We start from the raw sequence: 14,888 nt of genomic DNA on the forward strand, positions 1-14,888 counted from the left end.
TTTGTTGAGAACTGAAGTGAATGCAACTTTACTAGTGTTTTCCTGACATGCATAGTTTGGTGGTTCTTAGTTCAAACATGGCTGGCAAATATCGTCACTGCAGTTCCCTTCCTGAAATTCCTGTGAGGTCAAATGCTGTTGAGTATTTTGTCCTTGTGCTTTGTTTATGTTTTGTCCATAAACACATTCATTTTCCTGTAGGCCTTCATTGCACACCTGCATAGCTGCTATTGAGCAGACACTTGAGCATGATGTGGAGTAAAGCACAATGCATATTTGTAGTCCTGCTAGTACTTTAGGGTTCCCTCTACATGAAACCAGTCAATAATTTGTATGATGGTAAAGAGTCATTGACAATAAATTCTCATGTTGTCAAAGTTTTCTTCTTGGATCTTAGGTATGAAGTTTAATCATGGCCCCTATTTTTTTTATTGCAGAATTTCCACCCGTGATGGACGTAAAAGGAGAGCCAGGTCCTCAAGGGAAACCAGGACCAAGGGGACCACCTGGGCCTCCTGGATTACCAGGGAAACCAGGTTTAGGAAAACCCGGTATCAATGGTCAGACAGGTCCTCAAGGGCCTCCAGGATTCCCTGGGATTGGAAAACCGGGACTACCAGGTTTACCAGGAAAATTAGGACCTAAAGGACTTCCAGGACTCAATGGCGAGGTTGGGCCTCGGGGAGAGCCAGGTCTACGGGGACTTCCAGGTCAGCCAGGACCACCTGGGCCAGCAGGTCTGTCGTTGAATGGTAAACCAGGTTTACCTGGGACAAGAGGCCCACCAGGGTCAAGAGGTGAGCCAGGGCCTAAAGGTGGACGAGGTATTCCTGGTGAACAAGGACTTAAAGGGGAAAATGGCAATGGAAAGCCGGGTCCAATAGGTCCCAGGGGACCCAGTGGCCTTCCAGGACCTCCAGGAACTCCAGGTGCCCCTGGGTTGGGTAAACCAGGGATTGATGGGCTGCCCGGGCCATTGGGGCCAAAAGGAGATAAAGGAGCTTCAGGAGATCACGGTCTCCCAGGGGAATCTGGTCCCCCTGGCCTACAAGGGCAGCCAGGGGCACCTGGATTGGGAAAACCTGGACTTGATGGTGTTCCAGGTATTCCAGGCTCAGTGGGCCAAAAAGGTGATGCTGGCCCCAGAGGAACTCCTGGGTTTCCTGGACCCCCTGGCTATGGTAAACCAGGACTTGTTGGACAGAAAGGAGACAGAGGTCCTGCTGGATTACAAGGAGCCCCTGGTGACAAAGGGGAACCTGGGATGGAAGGTCTTCCAGGAGATTTAGGGCCAACTGGACAGCCAGGCCTTCCAGGTCTGCAAGGTCCTATGGGTCTTCCAGGAAAACATGGGATGCCTGGTGTAAAGGGAGAAAATGGCCCACAAGGACCTCCAGGCTTGCCAGGGCTTAGAGGAGATCAGGGTCCCAGTGGGCTTGCAGGAAAGCCTGGCTTCCCAGGGGATAAGGGCCCTCCTGGTCTCAACGGGGCCACAGGCAAACCTGGACCTAAGGGTGAACCGGGTCACATCGGTCTGCCAGGTAACCCTGGTTTGATTGGTGGACCAGGTCCAAAAGGTGAGAATGGGTTTCCAGGCCCCCCTGGGCCACGTGGCAATTCAGGGATTCCTGGACTCCCAGGCCCCACTGGTCATATGGGACCTCAGGGTGTTCCAGGGTTGAAAGGCGAACAAGGTCCACCAGGGCCCCAAGGAATTGGAAAGCCTGGAGACAAGGGGATGCCTGGTCCACAGGGACCTCCAGGAAAACCTGGCTCCCCTGGACTTAATGGTATTCAGGGCCCTCCGGGTCCACCTGGTCCTCCTGGGCCCCCCGGCCCCTCTAACGGTGATTTTAATCAATTAGCAGTTCAAGGGCCAAATATCGTAGGAGAATCAATTTCAAGACCGAATGGTGAGAAGCCAAATTATGGTCAGGCCGAGCTCTCTGCCTCCGTGGCTCCTGCTTTTACCGCCATTTTGACAACACCATTTCCTCCATCTGGAATGCCAATCAAATTTGACAGAACTCTGTACAATGGGCAAAATGCTTACAACCCTGCCACAGGCATCTTCACAAGCCCAGTGCCTGGAGTTTACTATTTTGCTTATCATGTACATGTAAAGGGAACCAGCCTGTGGGTGGCACTGTATAAAAACAATGTGCCGGCCACATACACCTATGATGAATACAAAAAGGGCTATATGGACCAGGCATCAGGTAGTGCGGTACTGGAGCTGAAGGAGAATGACCAGGTTTGGGTGCAAATGCCCTCTGACCAAGCAAACGGGCTCTACTCCACTGAGTACATCCATTCGTCCTTCTCAGGGTTCCTCCTGTGCCACACATAACGGTCCGTCTCAGCGGAGAGTTGCTTGCTCAAGTGCCCTGCAGAAACATCTGTAATAACAGCAACTAGATGACAAGAAAGACTTACTGAATGACGGAGAGGCTGAATTCGAAGCAGAGGAAGGAGAATTCACGCTGTGTCTCTGTTTTAACCCTCTCTTTCAAATGTCTGATTTGATCATTGTTTTACTTTTAAGTGTTGTTATTTTCTGCCTATATGATAATTTTATTATAACTGTTATGCTATTTTTGTCGATGTTGATATAATGGTGTTATTTTATTGATGTTGTTGTAGTTGTTGTTGTTTATCACAATCAGACTATTAAGTACTTTGCAATGTGTAGGTAACCATTTAAAGACTTACCCGTGTGACTGCACACATTGCCAAATGTTCTGACTCCCATTGAGCTCCATCACGTTGACTCTGGGGTTGTATGTTCCCCTGGTTGCAGTCAAATTCACCTATATCTTTTCCTTCATATAACACAGGCTACTTGATTCGTGCCACATTGCAGATTTTAGAATGCAGACATTCTATACAACATTGTTATTGTATTTGTATGTTTAAATACATCCGTAATTTAAAGAATAATCCTCAGTTCCATATTGTTTTTTTTTTCTTTTTAATGCAGACAGGTGAATATCTATCTGCTTTAGTCATTAGGTATATATGTTTTGTTCGATTTTACTGTGTTAAAGCAAAAATTATGTGCTAATCTGTCTGTTTCTGCGACAACTACGTTGTGTGTTTAAGAGTCTTTAAGAAGAAAATTACTTGATTTAAAGAGTTCATTGCTCAAGACATGCCAGGTTTGAATCGGTAGCGATCCTGAAGGCCTCAAGAGGACAGCTGTATGACAGTGCCTGCATTAAAAAACAAAACAAAACAAAAACAAATGCAATTTCTGTGACACTAATTTCATACTTTAAAAAATCATGTCAAAGCTAATACATAATGTATAGCTTCTCATCAAATCCTTAGGATAGCCTACAGTACATTGGTGAGTAAGGGACTACTAAAAAAAATCTAGTATATAGTATGAAAATATAATTCTGAATTTTTTGTAATCAATTTTCCACCACAAATCCAAACTACTGCGTTGTGTACTCTAAACTTTTTACATTCTCTTTTCTAATTGCTGCTTTAACAATGACACATTTGACTGATTGTTTTGTATCATATTCATTGCGATACAAGACTTGTATGATTGACACTAACATGAATCAATGCATGTCCTAATCTTTTACGTTTTGACAAAAGTTGATACATTACATGATTTGGATACATCACACTGATAGCACTGCTTATGTGGCGTTTATGAAAGGTTACAATATGAACATCCTCAAACAAAGAAATTGTTCCTTGTTCCATTTACTGAAGTGACTGAAAAATTGCAAAGGAGGCGTGAAGTCCCTCTTGAAAGAAATTCTCTTGCTTCCGTTTGTTCGACCAATATGTAGGATGATGAAACCTGAATCAGACTAAAGGAGTATCAGTACTTAAACACACTCGCTCACTGAACTTATCCTTTCCGTACACGGTTATATGACATTTGTCGCTCCAAATGGAGATTATTCATTTTGGAATGACGTTCTTGGCACCAGATCTTTCATATTTCAGCATGTATTTGATGACCTTTTTATTGTACAGTATATTAACACTGTGACCATTATTTTCTATGATGAGTGTATATTATTTGTGTGCAATGGATTGAATATTTTAAAAAAAAAATTGTGCTGCAATATCTCAAATCTGCTTAGACTATGTGTCTTCCTTTTGTCATTCAAAACAAACTAGGAAAAAAGCCTTGATTCTGTTCCACGGGATATTTGTTCATTATCAATCAAATTAAAAGAAACAACCAATCCCATTTGCACATGAACTTAATGAAGGCATATTTATACATTTGTGATAGTCCAATAAGGAATGTCCAACCACCGAAACCCTGAACGTACAAGTAACCTTCTATTTAACAGCATCGAGGAGTTTGTAATACACACTAGCAATGTTTTTCTTTCTTTCTTTTATAATGTATCTATCAATCTATAGCATTTTTGTCTTATTGCATTCACTTTATGCAATCCATTTTGGGTATTAAATGCACTCTTTGATTGAACATATTTTGTCAGCTCGTACAAAATCTGCAAGTACTTGACAGTACAGATGCATCATCAATAAAGACTTTCTTGATCAAGAATGTTTTTGGTTTTTCTCCCTAATAACACAAAAGGAGCTAGTATTCAGAGATGGAATGTTTATAGTTCATATACATGAGATGGGCCAGGGTAAACCCCTTCAAGTAGGCTAAAACCTCATCATAAAATCATTCCCAGAGGCAGAGTTTATGCAATAATACTTGAGCCCACATATTTACAATGAACAAAGCTTTATTACACAATCACAATTTAATCAGCACATTCATTATATTCAAAAACATTCTGCTTCAGACATCCACCTTCCTAAAGAAAATATGTGACTAACACTAGGGGGAGTTTACATCCATTTGAGTGTCGCTTACAAGAAGAAGGATCACTTGTGATAGACATCTCAAAATATCACATCTATAAGCATAAATCCAAAAACATCTGAATTACATACATCAATAAGCACAGTTATGAATTTGTTTAATACAGTGTTTATTAAATATATATATATATATATATATATATATATATATATATATATATATATATATATAAACCCCATTAAATATTGTTTAATTAATCCAAGAGAATTTTGCTTTATATATATATATATATATATATATATATATATATATATATATATATATATATATATATATATATATATATATATATATATATATAAGCAATATTTAATGTTCACAAAGAATTGGAATAAAGAGTTCATAATTATTTTATTTAATGTTTATGTAATATATATATATATATATATATATATATATATAATTATACAAATATATGATTCTTGGATATGTATATATATATATATATATATATATATATATATATATATATATATATATATATATATATATATATATATATATATATACAATTCTTGGATTAAATAAACAATATTTAATTTTTCATAAAGTATTTGAATAAAGTTCCCTTTAAAAAATAATGTTACATATAGACATCATAAATGTCAAACAATTGCACAATAAAGGGAGCTTAATGTCTATATAAAAATATTAAAGCGTTTAGAAATTTTCAAAGTTTTTTCAAACTGTTTTTTTCTTAATAGAAAATCGAATTGAGTCAATATAAGACTACAGTTCTTGAAATACATAAAAACTGTTTTTTTGTTTTTTTTTTACAGGAAAAATGTTACATTTGTGAACATGAAATTGTTCCATTATAATAATAAAATGTATTATATAAAATTGACCGCGCTTTGGCTTGTCTGTACAGTTCTCCAAGAGTCCAAAAAATATATATACCATAACAACACAAACTGACCATCAATGTTCATTGTAAAAAATCACAAACATTTTGCAAAAACGATCTTACAAATGGGCAGTACCAAAACAAATCAACCAGGGCAGCTGTCACAAAAAATGCGTATTAAAATCAATATCACCGTTACATTTTACAAAGTGATGTTTATTGTAAAGTAATGTGTAAATAAAATCCACAAGTCCCCTTAAAACGTCAACAGGCTCTTGCGCAAAGATGACGCAGTCACTGGCTCCTCCCCTTCAGTTCATCTCAATTCAGTTTTCACTGAGGACGACAAATACGACTTCACCCCCTAAGCGGTTACGGCTCTACGTGCACTTTCTCCGGAGATTGCCAAGGGATTTCAATGTTTGGCCCGTTCTTTGTAAGTATTCCCTGTTACCACTCGCCTCCTGTCTCTTAATATGGCAGAAAGGTGTTAAAAACGATTACATGAGACGTTTGTTTGACTGTTTCTAGTGTAGCTGTGAAAGCTCGCGTTCAGCCGGTGAAGGAGCTCGCGAGTGTGGCAGCCATTTGCCCGCGTACGTTTGAACGGAAACTACATAATCGTCTTTTATTTGTTTTAACGGCTGGACTATTTTAACCGTGTCAGGGACGGTTTGTCGCTCATTCCTATATTCGTTGATTTATGAAGGGTCTGGAGTTCTCCTCAGGCTGTTCTGCCTTGTACTGCGCTGGTTAGCCGCTTGCTAGCGGTCTCATCATCAGCCAGAGACCAAGAAGTTACTCAGACAGTTTATTTGCCGCTACACTTTTAATTGTATATTTATATATATGGTCAATTATGTGTCTGAACATAAGACATAATAATGACTTGGTCATTTATCACTATTTGACCGGCTGTGAGGGTCAGAGAGGGTGAGATTGAATTGTTAGCCAGCGAGCTAATGTTATTAACTGTCAGTTCAGTCAGATAACACTTTATCGTAAACTCCAGAATGTTCCTGATTTCAGTGGCTCAATGGTTATGGAAAGCGTGTAAGATTAGAGTCCTTTATTGTATATTCTTTTTACTGTACCACAAACCTTGCCAATTCACGTGCGTGTTCTTTCGTATTCACGTTTGCTTTATTTTAAATGTGAAAATGACATATGGTAACCCGTTAAAGCCGACCCGTGTCTTTGATCATTACCGTATACAGAGCGTGGTTAAACTGTAAGCGGATGACCCAGCATGAGATCTGAACTGCGTAGTAAACTAGCTGGTAAGCCGATAGTTTTTAAATGCCATGCTTGTAGAGCAGGTAAGATGACGTATGAGGGAATCTGACTTAAACCGGTTCACTTACGGGAATTATGCTGATTGATGACATGATCCCAGATGTTGTATTCAGGTGCCATCATGTGTAGTATATGATGAGTCACCTGGCTTCATGCTCCACCTGTTCTCATCCTGCTTCTGTGTAATTAATACAACGAAACTGTACAGGTCTAGGTTAGTGGTGTATGCCTTGTCTTTGGGAAAGGGACATGCAGACATTCTTGCCAAAATCGGATGGAAGTTGTAAAATTGCCAAGTGGGAACAAGTCAGGACATGTTTTAGAGCTTGAGGTATGCATTATATAAGGTGAGATATTTCACTAACATGACAAGGTTCTTTTGTTTGTCGTTTGAAGTCCTGAAACTGTGACAAGGTTGCTTTTTATTGCTTTGACTTTGTCTTATCTACATTTACATTATCTGCAGATTTATTGGACAGGTAACTTACAGGCCTCTGAATATAGCCCTGCAATCTTTTCACAATTTAATCACCGTTATTATACCTATATGGGCATTTCATTGGTAGTTTGGTGGAATTTGTGTGTTTGCTACATTGGGACAATTTTAAAGATGCAATATGTAATATTTTTGCAGTAAAATATCCAAAAACCACCAGGCCAGTGTTATATATTTTGTTCGCTTGAGTACTTAAAATATCCCAAATGTTTCTATTTGTAAATCGTGAGAAAATTGCAATTTTAACCATAGCTCCAGGACGTGTGAGGAGTCGCCTGTCAATTGCGTCATACCCGCGTTACCCTTGATTTCAGGTATTATTTTGTAGAAACCATGGAAACACCAAATACGCTTTATATATTTATAAACAGAAAACTAATTATTGTTACATAGCTCAACACATTTAGTCTTATTGTTTAAATCTGATTTTCACAGAGTAACGTTATAACATAATTTTCAACACACTCAAATGTATCTAATATGATAAACAGAGCTGCGTTGCCCCATACTCATGACCGGAATAGCGGAAGCGGCGCCGGCGACTGTAGGTGCGTCCCAATTCACGTACTTATGCACTATTCTATGACGTTTTTAAGTATAAATAGTGCAAGTAGTGTGTTCACACAGAAAATTCCAAAAAGAAAAAGTGCACTTTAAATACCTGGATGATGCACTAAATTAACGGAAAAAACGAAGTGTGGAATGTTGGACACTTCGTGCACTCATGACAAAATAACCTTATATAATTCACGCTCTACATGGATGAGTGCATAGTGCACGAGTGCATAGTGTATAAGTGCATAGTGTATAAGTGCATAGTGCGTCATTTGGGACGCAACTTGTCATAATAAAAGTTCCGCTGCTCGCGGCGTGTGTTGTGCAGTCGCTCTAGTGGCCTCGTTCAGCTCCCACAACACTCGTCCTGCTCTGCTTCATACTACAGTAACGTTAATAATCACATCCATGAACATGATTTGTTCCCGAGTCCAATCCCTATTCTTTTGCACCGTCCGTTGAGGTGGAGACCACATGTCCCAAGATTCCGCTCTCAAACGTGGTATCATCAAGCTACGCCTTTGTTTTGAATAGGCTTCTAGCGGACAGAATTATTACATACTGCACCTTTAAATAAATGTGAGAAAATATAACTTCAGTAAACATGAGATGTTGGAAAGATTTCATGTAGCCTATTTTATTTAGAGCATTCTGCATTTTCTTAATGGCCCACTAAGTTAGTTCTGAAGTTCTGACCATATTTTTATCTGTCTATCCATCTATCTGCATACACATCATTTCATTACAAAAAACAAAAAACAAAAAAACTTAAAACTAGGCTACACATTAAAGGGTTAGTTCGCCCAAAAATGAAAATTCTGTCATTAATTACTCACCCTCATGTCGTACTACACCCGTAAGACCTTCGTTCATCTTCGGAACACAAATAAAGATAATTTTGATGAAATCTGATGGCTCAGTGAGGCCTCCATTGCCAGCAAGCCAATAGGTTGTTTGCAATCACGTGGTTCTGGTGACGCGCAAAATTCCGGTGGAGGGCAAGTAGTGAAAATTAGAATGGAAGAGATGGGGAAAAGTCCTTTCTTTGCTGGTTTAGAAAGGTATAAACAGAAAATCACAACATATGTTGGACGCGATCCTTATGTTATGAAGAGGAGCGACTTTTCCGCTGAATTAGATTAGAGGTAGATATAGAGGATGTGAAGCTGCCGTCACGCCGCGTTCAGTTCTAGTCTGGGTTTGTTTATATCGCGCTGCGTTTCTACTAGTGAAGTTAGAGCAGTATTTTGATTTTCTGTCGTGAAAAATGTCGCCATTGTAGGTAATTTATGCTGAATCGAGAATTGTAATAGGAACTCACGATATCGTTCGTGGGGAAAAAAAATGGACGGTAATACAATTTTCGCCTTGGTTGAGAAGGTGAGGGAAGACGACTAGCAAATGTAATATGTCACTAAATAAACCCACTGCCTTTCACTCAAAATAATCACATAGGCCTACTTTGCTGAGTTTTGTATTTGGTTTCTGTAATAATTAACATTATGTTTTAGAATATGATCACTCGGCTTGTGAATGAGTATAACTTGCACACAGACACTTCAAAACTGTTCACGAGCTTCTATGGGTTTGATTTTGGTTGTCATTTGTTGAAATAAATACAGAAATACAGTGTGTCTGTGTCCTGAACGTGACCCTCCGATTCTCCTCCGTGGTCATATGGGAAAGTGAATATTTACAAAAACAACATTAAAACTAGTTACATTTACACGCTTCCAACAAATAAATGGATTGACTTCTGTCAGCTTGTTGAACTTTTTTTTTTTATTTGGACATTTTCTACCATACGATGGCTGAAGCAGCAGCGCGTGACACTGTTCTCATGGTAACCAGATCAACATTGTGAACAGAATACTACAAAACTGAAGTGAAAATACCAAATTATAATTAAATAGGATAAAATAGCTTCTCCTCCCTGCAAACGACAGCATGACGAATGTGAATATTTAACCAAATCAAAAAGGTAAGCAGGTATCCATATTCATTTGCGTATCAGCAGACGCAAAACGCTATAAAAGGCGACAACTTTTAAAGTTAAAAAACGAAATAAGTTATAAAAAACGGTATAAGTTATTGTAAACGATATAAACACCCTCTGGGTTCTCGATTTTATCGATTTGAGCAACCATAAACATGCGAATTTTGAGTTTTCGATAGAATTCCTATATAGAAAATACACTCCCTGCCCTCCAGACTCATTCGCGCTGCTGCTGTGACGTCATGTGCAAACAACCTATTAACACTTGCAGTGCCCAGAAAGCTATTAAGGACATATTTAAAACAGTTCATCATGTGACTACAGTGGTTCAACCTTAATGTTATGAAGTGACAAGAATACTTTTTATGCACCAAAAAATGAAACAATGACTTTATTCAACAGTATCTAGTAATGGGCAATTTCAAAACACCGCTTCAGTGGTGAACCATTGAAATTTCGAAACACTTATCACGTAAAGAAGCCTTGTTTACTGCAATCACGTGACTCTGGCAGTTTTGCTGTATCACCTGTTTAATTTGCAGATGTAGATTCAGTTTCAGTAACACTTTCATGTCTTAAGCTTGAGGCAATCTAAAGATTTGCCTTTACTTTGTTTTCCAAAGTAATTTGGAAAAGTGAGTAAGATATTTGCCTAAATTGAGATGTTTGTTCATTCCACAATTAACTGGAACTGTGTGTGAATTTCATCCTTATTCTATTTTCTTAATGACTGCTGATCTTTTATGGCCTCGTTTCTGTCCTGTGTTCAGTCAGGACAGTTGATCCTCTCTGTGATGACTTCTGACCTTGATGTGCTTTGTACTCCCACACCTCTCTGTCCCATATTATCATTGAATGCATCATCATGACTTGTTGGTTGCAGTACTTAAGTAGAATTTATGCTACTCCCAGAAGATGCTGCTTTGCTCCAGAGACTTTTGGCATAAAGACTGTGTCATATGAAGGCCTGATAACCTTTCAAAACTCTAAAGTACAAACATGTCTTTTTTGAGGATTGTCTGGACCATATTTATAGCTTGTTTGGCATTTTGGATGAACGGAGCTGTCAGTAGCCACTCTTACTGGGCAGCATGTTAAATGTCACTGGTAGCAGTAGTTCACAGCTTGTTAACAAACATGGATCGAGTTGTGCCTCACAGCAGGCTCTCTTAGAACATCTACACAACTGGCAACAGCATGACTCTCATTCCTCCCACTGTCTTTTCAGCTTGTCTGCTTAAATATTGAAGGAGTTGTTGTACCCTTTGAGCCAGCATTGCAAGCCCAGCAGGAGCGCTGCTAACCCTTGATGAATGAGCGCGGTGCTCACCAGAGTCTCATCCTGGCCTGACAGACATCTGCTCCCTCTGCATGCCTTCGATACAAGCTGCATGATGTGGCCTTTGAAAAGACAGTCAATCTTCAAGATTTCTGTGTTGAATAACATGAACTGTCTGCCTCGTTGTTTGAGTCATTCTATTAGATTTACAGTCACTGTGCTGTATGCTTCAACTTGACAGGAAGTGGGCAGGTTTGTGGCAGCATTTACAAGAGTCCCCACCCTCTTAGCGGAGTTTCCAGTGAACTACGTCTCGTCTTCCCTCAGCATTTCAATACAATAGTGTGGTAGATAGCTAAGTTTTACCTTATTTTTCACATTAGTTTTTACAGCTAAATTGCACTAGCAATTTTTTCATGACTAACTTTAAACAAACATTTTGTAAAGTTACTGAAGAGCGTGGTTTTGGCTAATGCAGAAGCGCTTAGGTGGTGATACTACCTAATTTAGTAATTTCAAGCACATCTCTAACTTGACCACAGGCAGCTTGCAAAGTGCATTTTGACTTCTCATTCTTTTTTATGGTTTCTAAAGCATCACTCCTATCTCTTGGCCATTTTTTTAAAAATCTAATTGTTTGACATCTGACTGGGAAGATAAAAGCAGCAGGTGCATGAAACATAGCATGCCTTATTGAATTCATTCTCTTTTAAAATGGCATCCTTTTATTTGAGGAACATTGTGATTATGGCAAAGCACAGCACAAGGATGATGTTGGCTTTTGGCTGTACCTTTTTGCCTTGTCTGTAGAGTGAGATTAGTGCTGCGCTGAGCCCCTGAGTTTGGCTGCAGATTTTTCCTATTCTAGTACGCTGTTGTCTTTTTGATGCACATTTTCATACCAATTGCTTTTGGCATAAAATTGGTTGACCTCTTCCTTGGATCTGGTGCAGGGAACTGACCACAAAAATGATTAGATTTGGAACAGGATATTATGGCTTATCAAATAGCTCAGAAACAACACAATGTTTTGTAACAATATAATTTGAGTGATTGCATGGTGTTGCAATCATGTTGACCCATCAGTTTTGTTATACCTGTGTTAAAGCATGTAAATTCACAAATGAGGTCCTGTTCCTGACTGACTTTTAAATAGCCACAGATTTTTTTAAAGGCACAATATGTAAGAATTTTGGATTAAAATATCCAAAAACCACTAAAACTTATATTATCCCAAATGTTCCTAATAGTGTTGTCAAAAGTACCGGTACTTCGGTACCAAGTCGGTACTGAAATTTTGAAAATGTGATGATACCAGCATTTCTGTAGTAACGGTAGTACCGAGAATCCGGGTATATTCGGTACCCACTGATAGGACTGTGGCAGTATTTACGTGAATATGACACGAGTGAAGCACAAAGCTGTGTTTACAGAAGAAATAATAGGTTAGAAATTAAATGTGACATCGCAGCCATGGAAACATATTGGTTAATGCCGAATGAGAGAGGTGTGCGAGTCCATACAATTAAGCTTTGTATTCTGTTTTGCGAATCGCGATCTGGTCACCTGATTAGCAGAGAATTTAACAATATTCATTTAGTTATTCCAAATGGAATCTCTGTTTCTTTTCCCAAATCTTCACTCATGCAGGGGATTTAAACGTTTCTTTCTTTCGTTCGCATTTAGGCCTATTATAGGCTATTCGCATTCTTTACTGTGGTAAAGTTATTATCACCGTAAGGCAGAAACCTTTTTGCTTGCACATCAATTTCTATTTAACACAGTTTGCGCTTGTTATTAGACTTTATAAGGCGCGTCAAGTTTATTTGTATAGTGCGTTTCACACACGCTGGTGATTTTTACTTTCGCTTTGTCTGGCAGCGCAAAATCAAACATAGTCTGAATGTCTGAAGATAAAACTCGCTCTTCAGACCTTTTACAACAAGTGTCAGTTGCTTGTAACATCAGGAGATAACATGAAGATATTATTAAAGAGAAATGGTCTCTTTCCTGCTCGTGTCCCACATCCCTCTCAAAGCGTAGAGCGTTAGATTATATCAAAGACTATAATATTGGGACTTTGGCTATATGACGCATCTTTGTGTGGAAATAAAAAAACGAATGCTTTTTGAAATAATATTTAGCTTTCTTATTATTTAGGTTACCATTATTTACCGATATTTATTTCATAGTTTTACAGGCTGTAGTGTGTTGTTTCACTGACGAAATAGCCAAAATAAACATGCACGTCTGTTACCCCTGTTGAAAAAACCAGCAGATGCTGGTAAGGTAGGTTTTGAAGCTGGTATGCTGGTTTGAGCTGGTTTATGCTGGTCCAGGACCTGCTTAGGACTAGCATGGACCAGCAGGACCAGTTTAGGACCAGCACTTGACCAGCATACAGCTTCAAAACCTACCTTACCAGCATATGCTGTTTTTTTCAACAGTACAAAATGGATGTTTGAGCATTTATTTATTTATATTTCAAAATTTATTTCATTGAGAGAGCCTATATATACACACAAACAAACACACACACACACTTCAAATCATATTTATTGTTTTTAAAATAGGCTATATAAAATAGTAAAATAGTTCCAACAGATTTTGCTGTGGTACCGAAATTGGTACCGAGAACCGTAAAATTTTCATGGTATCGGTACCGACTACTGGAATTTTGTTACCGTGACAACACTAGTTTCTAACTATGTTTAAATCCAGAGAAATCGGCTGTTTTACCAGTGTAATGTCCCGTGTCATTGCATCACCTGTAGGGGTGTAAGAAAATATCGATACATGTGAAAATTGCAATATTATATTTGCCGATACTGTATTGATTCTCAAAAAACGCTGTATCGATATGTATATATTTATTTACATCCAAGATTCATGTTCGATTTAAACCACAGACTGTATAAAACCCAACCGCTAGGTGGCTGTGTTATCTCAGAATGTAAACTGACGCAGAGCCGGAGAAGCACAAGGTGAAGGTGCGTGCATCGCTAGTGTTAGCATTAGCAAACTACATTAGCTATAAAGAATCCACTAAGGAAAATAGACAAGAGTCATTTTGTTTGCAAAATAGGCCAAGTTAAAATCCAATACTCGGGAAATACATTTAATCTGATCTGATCATAGCAATGTGGATACGGTTGCACCAGCTCTGCAGTTCAGTAGTTTAAATAGCACTTTATACAATAGACTACTTTAAAGCAAACAGCTTTACAGTATTAAATATAAAACAAACAGTCTTTCAGTCATGAAATGGATTATTCACTTTATGCACAAGAAGGAGCATCGCCCCCCAGATCTTATTGCATCGTGTTTCCTTCTGGAGCATCAGTGAATGTTTAAACCTTTTTTAATAGTTGCGTTTCAGCCCCTCAGTTGTCCTCAGCATGAAAAGTTGAATCTCAAAATCATACAGCCACTGCTGGAAAGGGTTAAAATATGCAAAAGATGCTGGAAAATTGAAGAATTTGCAGGACCTGGAGGATTTTTCTGAAGAGCGGAAATCAGTTTAACTGCTCAGGACAAACAAGA

The 14,888-nt window shown here is 38.6% G+C and overlaps 2 protein-coding genes across 6 annotated transcripts in view; both read left to right on the top strand.

Annotated features, from left to right (window-relative positions):
* Positions 1-2,857, top strand: part of col8a2 (collagen, type VIII, alpha 2) — a 76,078-nt gene extending 73,221 nt beyond the window's left edge. For both annotated transcript variants that reach the window (XM_067411857.1, XM_067411856.1), the window contains exon 3: positions 438-2,857. In XM_067411857.1, the coding sequence (XP_067267958.1) occupies positions 438-2,350 (1,913 nt within the window). In that variant the 3' untranslated portion in view covers positions 2,351-2,857. The remainder of the gene's footprint in view (positions 1-437) is intronic.
* Positions 2,858-6,043: 3,186 nt separating this feature from the next.
* Positions 6,044-14,888, top strand: part of ptp4a2b (protein tyrosine phosphatase 4A2b) — a 34,156-nt gene continuing 25,311 nt past the window's right edge. For 3 of the 4 annotated variants that reach the window (XM_067412052.1, XM_067412050.1, XM_067412054.1), the window contains exon 1: positions 6,044-6,159. The gene's annotated coding sequence lies outside the window, so the exon portion shown is untranslated. Of the gene's footprint in view, positions 6,160-7,239; positions 7,367-14,888 lie in introns of those variants that run through there. The other variant, XM_067412051.1, reaches the window with a different exon arrangement.

The sequence above is a fragment of the Chanodichthys erythropterus genome, chromosome 15 (assembly GCF_024489055.1).
Source record: "Chanodichthys erythropterus isolate Z2021 chromosome 15, ASM2448905v1, whole genome shotgun sequence".
Taxonomy (NCBI): Eukaryota; Metazoa; Chordata; class Actinopteri; order Cypriniformes; family Xenocyprididae; genus Chanodichthys; species Chanodichthys erythropterus.